Raw genomic sequence first — 17,751 nt, 5'->3', positions numbered from 1 at the left:
AATTTGGAGGAACTCCAATGCTCCTTGCAAGAGACGTAGAGGTCAGAGGGCCTCCTGAAAAAAGTATTCCCATTATAAGGAAGTGGTTCTCCCATACTGTTTTCCTATGCAGTGAATGCAACGGCTGCCAAAAATTTGGAGGAACGCCAATGCCCCTTGCAAGAGACGTAGATAAGATAATATAATAGATATCGTGGTGATATGGTGGTGGAGGATGAGGATGAGGAGAAGGAGGAGGACAGGAGCAAATAGCCAAAATCAGGAAGCGTATACCCATGTCTGAGTATGACGACAGAGGTGCATGGGAATAGAGTTAGACCTTTAAAAAAAAAGACACTGTATTTGAGTTTATGTTACGCTGCTCTCATTCGGTGGTTTTGAGAAGTCTGACCCAATCCAGCCCTTGTTCATTTTTATAAGAGTCAGCCTGTCAGCATTTTCAGTTGACAAACGGATGCGCCTATCGGTTATAATTCTATCAGCGGCACTGAAAACCCACTTTGACAAAACGCTAGCGGCAGGCCTGGACCTCCAAGGCGTAGAAAGCCAGTTCATTCTGTGTGTCTAGCTTGAATACCCAATAATTAAAAGGCACAGAGGAATCACTGAGGACGTTGGTAAGGTCGGCAAGGTACTCCCTCAGCATCTTCCCAAATTTTTCCCTCTTTGTGAAAGTACCCCGCGCCTCGGGGCCTGTGCGATGGGAGGGTCTGGGAAAACTGTCCCAAAACTTTGACAGTGTTCCCCTGCCTCTTCTGGATTGGATTTGTGTCTCTCTCGCCTGTACTCCTTGGTTGTCCAATGAACTGTGATCTCTGTCGCCAGTGTTTTCAGATGGGAATTTTTTTTAATAATTATGCAACAAGGGCCTTCTGGTACTGCCCCTTTTTATTACTCCTATCCGGCACGGGAATAAGAGACAGAAAGTTCTCCTTGTTGCATGAGTCTATAAGTGTCACCAACCAGTAATGACTGTCACCCAAAATTTGGACAACACGATGGTTACAGGAAAGGCAGCGTAACATAAACTCAGCCATGTGCGCCAGACTGCTAACAGGCAAGACTTCCGTGTCCTCACCAAGAGGATGACTGACCATGCTCTCCTCCTCCTCCTCCCTGTCCTCAGGCCATCCACGCTGAACAGACAGTATGACAATTGTGCAGGTAGTACCCCCTATAGCACAGGAAACTTGCTCCCGTTCTTCTTCCTCCTCCTCATTGTCACCCAATTCAAGTTGGGATGACATGAGGCTGGGCATCTCATTGTGCCCCGCCTCTTTAATTGTGAGCAGAGAGTGTTTCAGAAGACAGAGAAGCGGGATGGTGATGCTAATTATGGCGTCATCGCCGCTCACCATCTTGGTGGAGTCCTCAAAGTTTTGAAGGATGGTACAGATGTTTAACATCCATGCCCACTGCTGACGTCATATGTGTGGAGTCTGACCTGAATACCGACGGTCTTGTTGATGCTGGTACTCAACAACTGCCCTCTTCCGCTCACAAATCCTTTCCAATATCTGCAATGTAGAGTTCCAACGCATGGGGACACCGCACACCAGTCAGTGAACTGGAAGTTGCAAACTCTGCTGAAGCACAACAAGGGCGGCGGAAGCTGTTGCTGACTTTCTAAAATGGGCACACAGGCAGTGAATATTGACAAGCAGATCCGGCAGATCAGGGTTGGTTTTGCGAAACCGCTGAACCATGAGGTTAAGCACATGGGTCAGGCATGGTACGTGTGTGAGCTCGCCTCACTTCAGAGCCACGACTGGGTTCCAGCCATTGTCACACATGACCATTTCTGGCTGTATGGTCAGTGGTGTCAGCCACAGATCTGCCTGCTCTTTCAGAGCTGTCCACAGCTCTTCAGCATTCAGCCAAGGCAGTGCTGCAGTGCTTCTAGCTTGTGATTGATGTGGTCATTTAGGAGATGGAGGCTCAAGAGGAGGAGGTGCAGGAGATGTAGAATGTGGGGGCAATCCTGATTGACCCAGGGCCCGGAATCCTTGGCGTCGGGAGGATGTGTTTCGTCCCAAGGTCTGACTGGGTCCTATATTAGCCCAGTGTGCCGCAGCGAGATGTACCGTCCCTGCCCACAAGCACTTGTCCACATGTCCATAGTTAGGTGGACTTTCCCAGTAACTGCGTTGTTGAGGGCACGGCAAATGTTGTGGGACACGTATAATGCGGGGACGGCATACCAGGAGAAATAGTGGCGGCTGGGGACTGAGTACCGAGGGATGGCCGCCACCATCTGGTTGTGGAAAGCTTCTGTCTCCACAAACCTTAAAGGTAACATTTCGAGTGCAATCATTCACGAAATGTGTGAATTTAGTAGTGTGTGGTCTGTGGGGCGTTTGCTGCGTATTTGCGCGTGCGTTCCAAGGACTGCGGTAGGGAAAACTGAACGCTGCGCTGGGACAAGGACGTGGACGTGCTTGCTGATGGTGCTAGTTGAGAGTGTGCAATGACAGATGCAGGGTGTGAGGCATCTTCGCATGCGCTGTGGAAACATGGATTAATGTGCACGCACAACAGCGAAAGAGGCAGTGGTATCACCCGCAGACACTGTTTCTGGACCCTGGGGTTCGACCCACTTAGTCGGGTGCTTTGCTGCCATGTGCCTGATCATGATGGTGGTGGTCAGGCTGCTAGTTTTGCTACCCCTGCTGATGCTGGCCTGGCAGGTGGTGCAAATGGCCTTTTTGGGGTTATCTGCAGAGTCTTTAAAAAACAACCAGACTCGGGAAGACCTAACAGTTGTGCTGGCAACTTCCATCGTGTTGGCTTTACAGGAAGCGCTTTCCCGCCTTCTGTTTGAGGCCAAAACACTGTGTCTTCCTGCATGTTGTGGTGCTACGCCTCCCTCCTCCTGTGTGCTGCTGTCCTTGCTCTGCATGTCCCCCTGCCAGGCTGGGTCAGTTACTTTATCATCCACCACCTCGTCTTCCACTTCCGCACCTTGGTCTTCCTCCTGACTTTCAGGCAATTGTGTCTCAACATTATCCACCTCTTGCAACAGTAATTGCACTTTCCCACCGTCGCCTTCTTGTGACCGTGGCTGCTCAAATTTTTGGGCAGCGCTACACGCGCTCTCCTATTCATCTGCTTGAAGCTGGCCAGACGAGAGGCACAAATCTATAAATGGAAAGTGAACAGCTCTCCTGAGTGTCCAAGTGTGGGATCAGTTGTCTCCGGGCACTCGGCATGGTGGGAGGAAGGAGGATCAGGGTGAGGAATATGCGGTTCAGACTCACGGCTACTGAGACTTGACCATGTCGAAGACAGGGTGGTTTTTGTAGTGGCAAAGTGACCATGGCCTCGTCCTCTGCATGCACCATCACCATCACGTCCACTTCCCCATCCCTTGCCACGCACCTTGCCCATTTTAAATGGAGGACAATATTTTCCACGTTCACTACAAATGGCTGGATTTGAACCGCAGTTATATGTGATACGTCTGACAGAGAACCACGGTTTTAAAATGCAGGCCTGTAGTTTACTAATACTATTCTTCACAGCAACCTCGTGTGCATAGCTTCATCAACACATAGCAACAAAAAGGAAATGGAAGCCAAAAACTGCTGATTTTGGAACGCAGTTATATGTGATACGTATGACAGAGAACCACGGTTTTAAATAGCGGGCCTGTAGTTTACTAATACTATTCTACACAGCGATCTCGTGTGAATAACTTTGCTAACACACTGCAACAAAATGTAAATGGAGGCCCGTAATGGCTGACTTTGAAACGCAGTTATAAGCTATAAGTCTGATGGAGAACCATGGTTTAAAATAGCGGGCCTGTAGTTTACTAATACTATTCTTCACAGTGACCTCGTGTGAATAGCTTCACTGACACAATGCAACAAATTGTAAATGGACGCCAGAAATGTCTGAATTTGGAACGCAGTTATATGTGATACGTCTGACGGAGAACCACGGTTTTAAAATGTGGGCATGTAGTTTACTAATACTATTCTTCCCAGCGACCTCGTGTGAATTGCTTCACTCACACACTGCAACAAAATGGAAATGGGGGCCAATATTTTACACGTTCAGTTCAAATTTCTGGATTTTTATCGCTGTAATATGGAAAAGATCTAGCTGTATTCTGCAGTGCTAACAAGCAAATGGAGCAGAAAATGGTGTATTCTGGATTGCTTTTTAAGCAAATAACCAAGATTAAGATAAAAAAAAAATAAGCCCTGGCCCCTGATATCTGGGGCTATGTTTACAAATATCTGTCACAGCAGCTGCAGACAGAACATGCTATGGACCCTCTTGTGCTGTATGCATTTCAGTCTGCCACATACCCTGCCTGGTTCCCTAATTCCTACCATCACCACTGAATATATGCAGCTGGATTAGTCCTCAGAAGGACTGTTAGTTCAGATGGATATATAGATATGCTGTGGAATACTTTTACTAACTATAAACAAGCAAATCTCTCCCTGACACAGCAGCAGCTCTCCCTACTCTGCCTGTTTTCGGGGTAGACTGTGACGAGCCTAGCCTCACCGGGTCTTAAATATACCTGATGACGCTGTGCGGCCAGCCAATCACTGTAATGCCCTCAACAAACATGGCTACAGCATTACAGTGCGTGGCAAGCAATCCATGCATGTTCATTGGCTATCTAAAGAGTGCCAAACATGCAGGGCGGGGACCCGAGCTCCAGTTCGAGCAACCTCGAAATATGCCAAGCTTGTTGAGCACCGTGATGCTCGGGCAAGTACCGAGTAGGGGCAAGCATGTTTGCTCATCACTAGTAGCTTTACATTTGCAAGACGTGTAGAAAAAACTGGAGTAAAGATTATTTTACTGCTTAATTTTCCACCATTAGGCCAGGTTTAAACCTCTTGATTGTGACTGTCAAATGACTATGGTGAACATTTACGGTCATTGCCGAAAGTGTTGGCACTATTGAAATTGTTCCACAAAATGCAAAATTATTGCAATTACTCATGTTCTGTTATACACTTATTTATTTAATTTGTGTATATTGGAACACCACAAAAAACAAAGAAAAAAGGAAAATTGGACATAATTTTACACAAGACCCCTCAAATGTGCTGGACAAAATTGTTACCACCTTTCCAAAATTGTAGGTAAACAACTTTGAAGAAGTTTACAACCAAACTTTCAAGAAGTTTACAACCAATGGCACTGTAGCCAATCTCCCTGGATGTAGACAGCTGAGAAAAATTGATGAAAGGTTGCAATGCAGGATAGTTCGGATGGTGGATAAGCAGCCCCAATCATGTTCCAAAGAAATACAAGCTGTCCAATTTGCATCTTTTCTCAATTTTTTTGTATGTATAACAAAGCATGTAATTGCAATAATTTTCTGGAAAAAATACTTAATTTTCTGAACAATTTCAAAAGTGTCAACACTTTCGGGCATGACTGTATTGACCTTCTTCAACAGGCTGACTATAACTCTGTGCATACAGAATGTGTTATTGTTAGCATATTATCTTTTTACACAGGTCAATGTGCTGCCGATAATGATGCTCTTTTAGCCTGCTAGCGTGTATAGAAGGGCCAATAATTGGGAGTGAGCGCTCCTACAAATGTTCGTTTTACGACTATGGGCTTGTTTAAATTGTCCCTCACTCTTTAGTCACCATTCGTATATTAGATAAAAATGTCAAACCTCAAAAACAAGGACTTGTGTAACTCTGAGGCAGAGATATGCTCACACCACTTAAAAGATTTTTTTGCACAATAGACATATATTAACCCGCCTCAGGACAATGGATAGATGATAAATGTCTGGTCACCAATCACTAGAACTGAAGTCCCAGGTGCCTCATTTCTTCTTATGGAATAACCATGGTGAATAGGATCTTCACTGGAGCAGTCGTCAAGAATAAACTGTTCTATTCAGTGTCTGTAGGGCAGACAGAAACAGCCGACGGCTGAACTCAGCTGGTTTCATCAGTCATAAACTTTGAATGAAGTCGCGTCAAGTATGTTACCTGCCTTCCCATTAAAGGGAACCTGTCACCATGAAAATGCAATCCAATATGCAGGCACTATGGTAAGGAGAAGAGAGAGCTGTGTATGAATTGATATATAGATTTATGAGAAAAGATTCAGTCTAACCTGTGTTTTAAACACATTTAAATCTTTGCTTTTTCTGGGATATTCGTTCCAGTGGACTGTCCTACCAGTGACTGACAGCTACCTCTGTATGCACTCTTAAACATAGAAAACTGTCAGTCACTGATAGGACCGCCCACTGGACCAAAAATCCCAGAAAACGCAAAGGTTTAAATGATTAAGACACTGCCTCAGTAATATGGCAGTGTGCTTATACACTTTGATCAAAATGTTGACTAAAAACTTCATGTTCACTTTTAGAAATGTTGCTTAACACAGCAAATCAGTGTATAATATGTGAACATGCTGTTAAGGTCTCCTTTCTCATGAACTATAAAGTGAAAAAAAAGTTCTATTACCCTAAATAATCCAATCCTTACCATCATTATGGATCCCTTGATGTTCTCTTGACATGGCATCATAAAAAGAGCGTACCTGTGAACGCTCGTTCAAGATAATGTTGCAGTGTAAATGGACCTTAAAAGGACTATGTAAGCAGACTGTTGATATGTAATCTGACAGCAGCATGATATAGAGGAGAGACCCTGTGTTAGGAGGGCGGTTGCAGACAACTTTATTAAAATGAAACGCAACCGACCCCGGGGTTCGCGATGCAGCCTGGAGGACTGCTGCCGAACACTTTCCTGGTGGAAAGTAAAGTAACCAACTTAAATATTAAACCCTTCCATGTTTCTCCACACAGGAACGGGTATAGCGGTACGCTCTATCTCCGTTAGCTGCACGAGAGATAGGCAGAGAAAAACTATCTGTAGTCCTGTTACAGCACAGGGACTACAATGGCGGCGCTAGGATGCGTGTGTGACTACGCCAACGGGTACACGTGCCCCCAGCCGGCGTGCTACCGGACTGAAGGGTTCAGCTCCACGTGACGGACAGGCGTTAGCCGTTCACAGAACGTCTGCAGGCTGCTCGGGGTGATAGGCGACCCCTTTGGCTGAGCCAGGCTGCTAGACGAAGCTACCTGCCTCTATGGAGCTAACCTGCCTAAGCGACCTGTGCTAATTTGCCGAGCGAACTCTGGCATTGGCAGGTCACGGAGTGAACAGCTAGGGAGCACGTGGAACAGAGTTGTCCACACAACGGCATCACTTGCTCAAATGTTCAGAGCGCGTCACCATGTTTGTGGGCGGGCCTTTTAAAGACTAAGCCCTGCCCACCGATGCGCCATTGGTGACGTTACCCGTGGACCAATCAGGCGGTGCCAGGTCACCGGGTCAGGTGGGTGCCAACTCACCAATCATGATCCGCCATGTCACGGACATGCTCAGTACGGCAAATCCTGGACTTGGATTCCACAAGCCCTGTCTCCCTCTGCAACCCAGGCTTAACATTGCTAGGCACAACTACCTGGGAGAGAAACAGTGCTCATGGACCAGCTAGGCGTTGAGACTGACAGTGATGCTGAGCAGCATCAGCCCTGGCTGGACTGAAATGGGAGACCACAGAAGGTCCTGGACCCATTTCAAATCCAGCACCAGACCGACACCTTACACCCTGATTCCAGCAATGTATCACTTAGTTTACTGGGTGCAGAAGTTGTGATAGAATCAAACTTTTCTCCTCTACAGATCTAGCAGTGCTCGGAATGCTGAGCTGTGTATAACCCTGCCCACGCCACTGATTGGCAACTTTCTGTGTATATTGTTTAGTGACAGAGAGCTGATAGTCAGTGATGGGGTGTGGTTGGACCAGGAGGCACTAGGCAGCTTGTCTTGTAGTGATAATCTCCTGCTAATAAAACACTGATTGCATTAAAATAGAAAAGCACAGCCCAGTAAATGATACATCATTGGAATAAGTGTCTCTACTTCTACATTATGGTTCCTTGAGTTTATTGTTTTTCATTTATTGTAAGAGATTTTTAACTGATGACTTTTATAATTTCACTCCTACTCAGGTCAAAGAAGAGGGGTGTGTGTAAAAATAAATCACTTCCCTGAAGACACAGATTACGACCACGACAGTGCTGAGTATCTTCTACGTAAGTACTTTCAATTACTCGGATTGTTAATGTTATATGGTTAGTTATAAACTGAGATCCATTGACAACATGTAAAGAAGTTTGCTGCTCACTGATTAGGCACTTGATGGGATAGATATTGAGAAAAATGATAGCATGGAGGGGCAGGACAATAAGGCAGCTACATGGGTACAGATGGCAGAGTAGAGGGAAGGGTGCCAGGGAGTCTACACCCCAACAAGTTTGCTAAATTATTTATAATTATTATAATTTATTTTAAAAAGTAGGGAAGAGATATCGGGTCCAGAGAGGTAGATCTGTGTGTTGTCATCAGCATAGAGGTGATACTGAAAGCCATGGGACTCTATGAGCTGTTCCAGGCCGAAGGTGTAGATGGAGAAGAGCAGGGGTCCCAGAACTGAACCTTGAGGGACACCGACAGATAGGGGGTGAGATGAGGAGGTGGTTGCTTGGATTTGGCAGTCAGTAGGTCTTTGATGACTTTAGTCAGGGAAATTTCAGTGGAATGGTGAGGTCAGAAGCCAAATAGTAAGCGGTCAAAGAGGGAGCAGAAGGAGAGGTGGGAGGACAGTTCAAAATGTACGTGTTGCTCCAGTAGTTTAGAGGCATAGGGGAGAAGTGAGATGGGGAGATAGCTAGACAGAGAGGATGGGTCAAGGGAAGGCTTTCTGAGGATGGGTGTGATCGAGGCATGTTTAACGCATGAGGGGAAAATGCCAGTTGTTAGTGACAGGTTGAAGAGGTGGGTTAGGGTTGAGATGAAGACTGCGTTGAGGTTTGGGATGAGGTGGGATGGGATTGGGTCAAGTTCACAAGTGGTGAGATGTGACTTGGAGCGTAAAGAGGAAAGTTGATCTTCCGTGATGACTGAGAAGCTGGTTTTGGAGGAGGAGAGTTGAGTAGTTATGAGAAGGGGGCCGTGGAGACTTATGGCCAAAGCTTTGCCTTATGTTGTCAATCTTCTGTTTGAAGAATGAGGAAAAGTCTTCAGCTGAGATGAGTGAAGAGCGAAAGGGTAGCTGGAGGATGGAGGAGAGAATTGAAAGTAGCACTGAATAGCTGTTTAGGGTTGTGAGAAAGGGAGGATATGAGTGATAGGTTGGTTTGTTTTGCTGCAGTGAGTGTGGACTTGAAAGTAGTGAGGGACTATTTGAATTGCGTTGAAGTGCTCGTTGGAGTGGGACCTCTTCCATCTCCATTCAGCAATTCTGGAAGCCAGTCTCAGTTCTTTAGTCTGGCTGGTGTGCCAGGGTTGCCTGTTGATTGTGCGAGCTTTGGTATGTGTGAGGGGGGAGACCAAATTGAGGGATTCAGAGAGTGAATGTAAGTCAAGGTGTTTGAGATTTCTGCGAGGGTGTGCAAGTTACAGAAAGAGGGAGAGGTGAGTTAGAGAGGTTGGATAGGGAACAGAGACGGGTGAAGATGAGGTCCAGTGTGTGTCCATCTTTGTGAGTGGCTGCGGAAGACCATTGAGCGAGGCTGAAGGAGGAAGTGAGGCATAGAAGCTTAGAGACAGATAAGTGGGAAGTGTCACTGGGGATGTTGCAGTCACCCATGATGATAGTGGGGATGTCAGCGGAAGGAAGTGAAGTAGCCAAGTAGTGAAGTGATCTAAGAAGGTGGTAGCTGGCCCTGGGGGGGGGGGTAAATGACAGCCAGTTGGCGGTTTATATATACAGTTGTGCTCAAAAGTTTATATACCCTGGCAGCATTTTTCCTTTCTTGGCCTTGTTTCAGAGAATATGAATGATAACAAAAAAAATGTTTTCTCCACTCATGGTTATTGATTGCGTGAAGCCATTTATTGTCAAACTACTATGTTTTCTCTTTTTAAATCTTAATGACAACCAAAAACATCTAAATGACCCTGATCAAAAGTTCATACACCCCAGTTCTTAATACAGTGAATTGCCCCCTCTAACATCAATGTCAGCTTGAAGTCTTTTGTGGTAGCTGTGGATGAGGTTCTTTATTTTCTCAGATGGTAAAGCTGCCCATTCTTCTTGCAAAAAGCCTCCAGTTCCTGTAAATTCCGGGGCTGACTGCGTGCTTGAGATCTCCCCAGAGTGGCTCAATGATATTGAGGTCTGGAGACTGAGATGGCCACTCCAGAACCTTCACTTTGTTCTGCTGTAGCCAATGACAGGTCGACTTGGCCTTGTGTTTTGTATCATTGTCATGTTGGAACGTCCAAGTGGTCCATGCATCCCATGGTAAAGTTTTAGTTTTTTTACCTGAGATTGATAATTTCTACTATTCACTGCAATACTATAGTATTGCATTATACAGTAAAAATCACGGGCTCCTATGATGGCCAGTTTCAGGCTGGTCTTCACAGGAGCATGATCATGACATTCATGGCGGCATTTTAAGAGGACCTTTCACCAAATGTTTCATGATGAACTGAATACACAATGCAATATTGCCTGTAGAGCAGAATAAAATGTATATGTTTTAGTTTTACCTCTCAATTAACAAGAGATTAACTATCAAAGTATTTAGCACCTAATGAGTTAACTTTTTTTTAACCCCAAGCTGATGTTATCAGAGTTTTCACTGGAGGTGTGTACTTCTCTCTGTATGATGCTGACTAACCATAAACAGGCAGCAAAAAAAAATACTCCCACCATAATTTAGAGCTGGTTTCTTAGTGTGTGAGATGTAATTACAGACAGCCCTGATTACCTTGTCTAAACTTGTGCATGAATAGAGAGCACAGCTGAATTTAGCTGTGTCTGATTACAAACCATTTCATTAGGTCTCCTCCCCTCCTAGCAGTCATCTCTGCTGTAAAACACTTCCTGTCAGGAGCTGAAAACTTAAAAAGGTTTTCCAGTACTTTTAAAAATATGCCAATGTGTTTTAATGATAAATAGAAGCTTCTTTCTAATTACCTCCTGGTGCTGTTTCTGCCTGTGAGCAGCGCTATAGGTGGCCGCTCCCAGGCAGCACGTGACCCCCTGCTGATGTCACATCAAATGACAGCGTGCTTTCCCAATAAATGGGGAGAGGGAGAGCGCGCAGTGGATGCCGGGGGTGATGCGCAGGGTGACCCCACCCACAGCCCAGCAGCCACTGGTGGAACGCAGAAGAGGGACCCTTGGCTGCAGCCTGGACTTGTCGCAACATCAGCAGATGTCAGAGCCGGGTGCAGCCAGGGGTCATGTGCTGCCTGTGAGCGGCCACTGATAGTGCCGCTCACAGGCAGAAACAGCACCAAGAGGTAATTAGAAAGAAGCTTCTATTTATCATTAAAACACATTGGCATATTTTTAAAAGTACTGGACAACACCTTTAAAGGAGTTGTCCGGTCTTAAACTACAAGTCTGTAGTAACTATATGTACATCGGACCCAGGAGTAATCAATAATAGGCATGCTGCTCCTCAGTGAGATATAATGCAGTCATGATCTCAGTGCAGAGCAATTACAAGTTGCCGGAGGACAGCAGACATACGTGTGATACTGATCAGATCAGGCTGTCTGTCATAAATCTCACACACTGAGAAATCTGCTGTGAGCTATTGTGGGGGTGTGTTCTTCTTTCATTATAATGTTGCTGTCTGTTTATGACTGGTTACCATCATACGGGGAGAAGAAGTACACGCCCCAGTGAAAACTGATTATACCCACTTGGATTTAAAAAAAGTGAAATCATTTGGTTCCAAATACTTTGATTGCTAACGTCTCTGGAATGGAGAGACAACATCAAAAAACATTTTTTTTTCTGCTCTGCAGCCACTATTACATCATGTGTCTAATTCAACATGATAAATTTAGTAAAAGATCCTCTTTAAGGGATTGAAGAGAACCTGTCACCATAAAAACGCACTCTAATCTTCAGGCACCCTGTTATAGAGCAGGGGATGAGTAGATGTCTAGTTTTGTGAAAAAAGATTCAGTATAACTCAGGTTTTAATCATTTAAACCTCTGCTGTGTGGGATTTTTGTTCCAGCTGGCAGTCCTAACAGTGACTTTCTATCCTACCTTCTAACTGTCATCAAGCTAGCTGCCTCACTGTCCTGTAGATCCATGCTACCACCCTTCCTCACATCTACTCCAGCGAGGACCTGTTCAGTGAGCAACAATCTACTTTCTATATTGTCAATGTATCTCAGTGTTCCAGCTGCTCATTTAAATCCAGTACCTGGACATCCAAATCTACAATGTATGCACCCTCATACAGCTGTTCATATTGCGTACATATGACAAGATAGTATACTGTATGGTATTGTAAAAAGTTGAGCACATTTCACTAATGAGGATGGCACAAACACAGGAATATAACAAGTAAATATAAACTGTGAATTAATACTAGTCATTCCCTTGTAAACTCCCTGAATCCAAAGTCACTGGATCTCAAGTCACACACTTAACCCAAACCAGATTTAGAACAAACCACTCGTGCGCTTGTTCACTTGCTATTTCAGATTCATTAAATATAGTTATTTTCCTTAGCTGCAATAGAACCTGCAACTCATTGCAATGTTTGCAAACATCTATAATCCACATTTTCCCTTAGAATGAAATTATAAAGGAATTTTATGATTGAGCAATTGGGCTGCTGTGCTTTCATTTCCTTTTGACAAACCTTCGGAAGTGAGAGGGCAGCAGCCCAAAGGTGACTGCTTTTTGGCTGCAGGGTTTGGGTGGTATAATAATGTCACGGGAGCCTCGGGAGACCTGGTACTGACATCACTGGACAGCACCAGTACAGGAGGTAAGTATAGGGTATTTTTATCTTACACAGTGGGGTATAATATATAAGAACACGTTGCCCAAATAGTGGATATCTCTTTTAATATCTCTTAAGGATAGTTTTTCTCATAAATTCATCAGTGTTAACATCTAATTGTTTTTGGGTCAAATATGCCTCAACAGCCTATAGAAGATGTTTGTTTTTCTGGTGGCAGCTAGAAAACTCCAGTTGACTTAATTTTAGATACATATTTCATAGAGATGATCAATTTTATGCAAATCTAATTTGAGTTGAATTTGCATGTCTTGGCGAATCCAAATAATTTACAATTCGATTTGTGTGAATCACCCAAAAAAATGGCCGCTATTACTTTACACATTGCAGAAGACTGTGTCAGCCACAGAAAGCTGACATGACTTTAGGTGCAACTGTGTGGGCATTCCCCAGGAGCCATTTTAGGGTGTTTTTAGAATAGCGAGAATTCAGCAAAACCAAAAAACTGAGCTGGAATATAAGCTGCTATATGTGCAAAGTCTAAGAGCATGTTCACACTTTGGCCATTTCATAGACAAAGCCCAGGAAGAAAACAAAAATGAACATGTACCCTACAACAAGTAAATCAGTAAATGATAATAATACGTGTAAATAACATAGGGTTCTTAGTTAACACTATTTTGACCAAAAAAGCATAAACTCCATCCCACCATGACAAGGTGTAACCATCGGGACTGTCCTAACCTGTATGTGTTATTAAATACTTATCATGTGTCAAATGCCATCAATGTGAATAAGGGCAGAGCAGGACAGGGCTAGACTGAAAAGCCCATCTATGGGAAGCTATACAGATTGAATAATTTGCTCAGAAATGGGGGCGACGCTCCCTTTTTGTACAAAGTACAAGAGATAACAGCAAAACCAAAAAAACTGAGCTGGATTATTAACTGGTATACGTGCAAAGTGTAAGAGCATGTTCACACTGACCATTTCATAGACAAAACTCAAGAAAGAAACAATACTGAGCATATACCCTACAGCAAGTAAATCAGTAAATGGTATTAGTACATGTAAATAACATAGGGTACTTAATTAACACGACGTCAAAGTGTACCCATTGTGAAAATTTGTCAAAGCTCAGCAATAAAGACAGGAAGGGAAAGTCCTAATACAGTGGACAAATATTCCAGACCATAATATGTTAATATTTGCAGCAGTAAAGAAGATATGTGCAGTAGTTTGTGAATAATAATAATAATAATAATTCAGTTGATAAGGAAAAAGAGAGATAGATGACTAGAGATGAGCGGTGTTCGACTAGAACTGTTCGCCAATCTCAAATTCGAGCTGTTTTGGGCGGTGTTCGAGTTGTTCGACGAACCCGAACGATTTGCAAAAAATTCGGCTGTTCGAGGTTATGTTCGATAACTGTTCGTGCACCAAAAGCGTGTCCTGCATGTCTGGCGCTATTTAGAGCACCAATCATGCAGGGATTGTCTGCCACTCACTGTAATGCCACAGCCATGGTGGTTGTGGCATTACAGTGATTGCCCAAATCGATGGGAACAGTGCCAACAGTGAAACATGAAAAGCCGGCAATTCAGCAGCGGCATACACCTGTACCCGACAATTTAGAACCGAAAGAATAGAGCTTCACACATAGATTAGATAGATATAAACATGTCAGCCACATATATACGAAGTACAGTGAAAGTGCTGCTTACTGTACTAGTCATTTAGCGTAAAGGATTTATCAAAAAAAATAATAGTGTTTTCATGCACCGTCTCTTTAAAAAAGCCGGCCGGCAATTCAGCATCTGTACCCGACAATTTAGAATAGAAGGAATAGAGAATCACACATAGATTAGATAGATAGAAACATGTCAGCCACATATATATGAAGTACAGTGACAGTGTTGCTTACTGTACTTGTCATTTAGCGTAAAGGATTTATCAAAAAAAATAATAGTGTTTTCATGCACCATCTCTTTAAAAAAGCCGGCCGGCAATTCAGCAGCGGTACCCGACAATTTAGAACAGACAGAATAGAGCATCATACATAGATTAGATAGATAGAAACATGTCAGTCACATATATATGAAGTACAGTGATAGTGTTGGTTACTGTACTTGTCATTTAGTATTAAAATAAAGGATTTATTATTAAAAAAATTGGCGTGGGGTTCCCCTTAATTTTAGGCTCTAGCGGAGGTTAAGCAGACGGCTGGGGCAGATGTTTGAAGCCTGGGAAGGGGGTAATACCCACGGAGCTTCCCAGGCTACTAATATCAGCCCCCAGCTGAATACATAGCCTTTACTAGCTATTAAAATGGGGGACCCCCCAAAAAAAATGACGTGGGGTCCCCCCTAATTTAATAGCTAGCAAAGGCTAGGCAGACAGCTGGGGGCTGATATTAATAGCCCAGGAAGGGAGCCATGAATATTGGCCCCCTCCCAGGCTAGAAACACCAGCCGTCAGCCGCCCCAGAAATGGCGCATTCATAGGATGCGCCAATTCTGGCACTTAGCCTCGCTCTTCCACGCTGCCCTGGTGCGGTGGCAGGGGGTCATAGGGTTGGGGTTGATGTCAGCTTATAATGCCAGCTGACATCAAGCCCAGGTTAGTAATGGAGAGGCGTCTATAAGACACCCCCATTACTAACCCCATAGTCAAAGTTAAAAAAAACACAAACACCCAGAATAAAGTCCTTTAATTGAAATAAAGACACAATCCTTTATTGTTCTAAATTAAACCATACTTACCGTCACGCCCATTCCAGCTGAAGCCAACGATCTCCTGCAATAAAAGAAAAATAATAAAGCAACCTCATCCTTACCTTTCCATGGTTCCCACGACAGCTTCAGCTCTGCTACATCGAGATGACAGGCTGGACCGCAGCAGAACGCTGCCATCCAGCCTGTCATCCCGCAGACACTGAGAAGCGCAGGCTTGCTTGCGCTGCTCAGCGTCTCTCTGTGACGACATCCAGATGAGCCGAGTTCATGTCCAATGAACTCAGCTCACCTCATGCACGTCACTGACAGCGTGGGAAAATTCTCACGCTGAAGCGGTGAGTGCAGGAGAATTCTCCCACGCTTTCAGTGACGTGCATAAGGTGAGCTCATGTCCAATGAACTCAGCTCACCTCCTGCACGTCACTGACAGCGTGGGAGAATTCTCCTGCACTCAGCGCTTCAGCGTGAGAATTCTCCCGCTGAAGCGCTGAGTGCAGGAGAATTTTCCCACGCTGTCAGTGACGTGCATAAGGTGAGCTCATGTCCAATGAACTCAGCTCACCTCCTGCACATCACTGACAGCGTGGGAGAATTCTCCTGCACTCAGCGCTTCAGTGTGAGAATTCTCCCACGCTGAAGCGCTGAGTGCAGGAGAATTTTCCCACGCTGTCAGTGACGTGCATGAGGTGAGCCGAGTTCATTGGACATTAACTCGGCTCATCTGGATGCCCTCACAGAGAGACACTGTGGAGCGCAAGCAAGCCTGCGCTTCTCAGTGTCTGCGGGATGACAGGCTGGATGGCAGCGTTCTGCTGCGGTCCAGCCTGTCATCTCGATGTAGCAGAGCTGAAGCTGTCATGGGAACCATGGAAAGGTAAGGATGATGTTGCTTTATTATTTTTCTTTTATTTCAGGAGATCGTTGGCTTCAGCTGGAATGGGCGTGATGGTAAGTATGGTTTAATTTAGAACAATAAAGAATTGTGTGTTTATTTCAATTAAAGGACTTTTTTCTGGGTGTTGTGTTTTTTTTAAATACTTTACTAGAAATTCATGGTGGTCATGTCTAATATTGGCGTGACCCCATGAATTTCGGGCTTAGGGCCAGCTGATAATGCCAAGCTGGCCCTAACCCCTTTATTACCCAGTGAGCCACCGCATCAGGGCCCTGGATGAGTTGGGTACAGCGCCAGAAGATGGCGCTTCTATGAACGCGCCATTTTCCGGGGTGGCTGCGGACTGCAATTTGCAGCGGGGGTGGCCCAGAAAGCTTGGGCCTCCCTGCGCTGCGGATTCCAGCCCCCAGCTGCCTAGTTGTACCTGGCTGGACACAAAAACAGGGCGAAGCCCCACGTCAATTTTCTTTAAATTATTTCATGAAATAATTAAGAAAAAAAGGGCTTCCCTATATTGTTGTGTCCGGCCAGGTACAAATAGGCAGCTGGTGGTTGGGGGCAGCCCGTTCCTGCCTGCTGTACCTGGCTGGACACAAATATAGTGCGAAGCCCCACGTCAATTTTTTTTTAATTATTTCATGAATTTCCTGAAATAATTAAAAAAAATTGAAGTGGGGCTTCGCACTATATTTGTGTCCAGCCAGGTACAGCAGGCAGGAACGGGCTGCCCCCATCCACCAGCTGCCTATTTGTACCTGGCCGGACACAACAATATAGGGAAGCCCTTTTTTTCTTAATTATTTCATGAATTTCCTGAAATAATTTAAAAAAATTGAAGTGGGGCTTCGCACTATATTTGTGTCCAGCCAGGTACAGCAGGCAGGAACGGGCTGCCCCCATCCACCAGCTGCCTATTTGTACCTGGCCGGACACAACAATATAGGGAAGCCCTTTTTTTCTTAATTATTTCATGAATTTCATGAAATAATTAAAAAAAATTGAAGTGGGGCTTCGCACTATATTTGTGTCCAGCCAGGTACAGCAGGCAGGAACGGGCTGCCCCCATCCACCAGCTGCCTATTTGTACCTGGCCGGACACAACAATATAGGGAAGCCCTTTTTTTCTTAATTATTTCATGAATTTCATGAAATAATTAAAAATAAAGTACGTGGGGCTTCGCCCTATTTTTGTGTCCAGCCAGGTACAACTAGGCAGCTGGGGGCTGGAATCTGCAGCGCAGGGAGGCCCAAGCTTTCTGGGCCCCCCCCGCTACAAATTGCAGTCCGCAGCCACCCCGGAAAATGGCGCGTTCATAGAA

At 44.8% G+C, this 17,751-nt stretch overlaps 1 protein-coding gene across 2 annotated transcripts in view; it reads left to right on the top strand.

Annotated features, from left to right (window-relative positions):
* Positions 1–17,751, top strand: part of CACNG8 (calcium voltage-gated channel auxiliary subunit gamma 8) — a 272,197-nt gene that overhangs the window by 128,217 nt on the left and 126,229 nt on the right. For both annotated transcript variants that reach the window (XM_073656291.1, XM_073656292.1), the window contains one exon: positions 8,027–8,110. In XM_073656291.1, coding sequence (XP_073512392.1) covers positions 8,027–8,110 — 84 coding nt within the window. The remainder of the gene's footprint in view (positions 1–8,026; positions 8,111–17,751) is intronic.

This window comes from Phyllobates terribilis, unplaced genomic scaffold (genome assembly GCF_046119375.1).
Source record: "Phyllobates terribilis strain yellow unplaced genomic scaffold, ASM4611937v1 Scaffold_12__6_contigs__length_324123572, whole genome shotgun sequence".
Taxonomy (NCBI): Eukaryota; Metazoa; Chordata; class Amphibia; order Anura; family Dendrobatidae; genus Phyllobates; species Phyllobates terribilis.
Note: the sequence above shows the minus strand (reverse complement) of the source record. Positions and strands in the feature narration are given on the sequence as shown.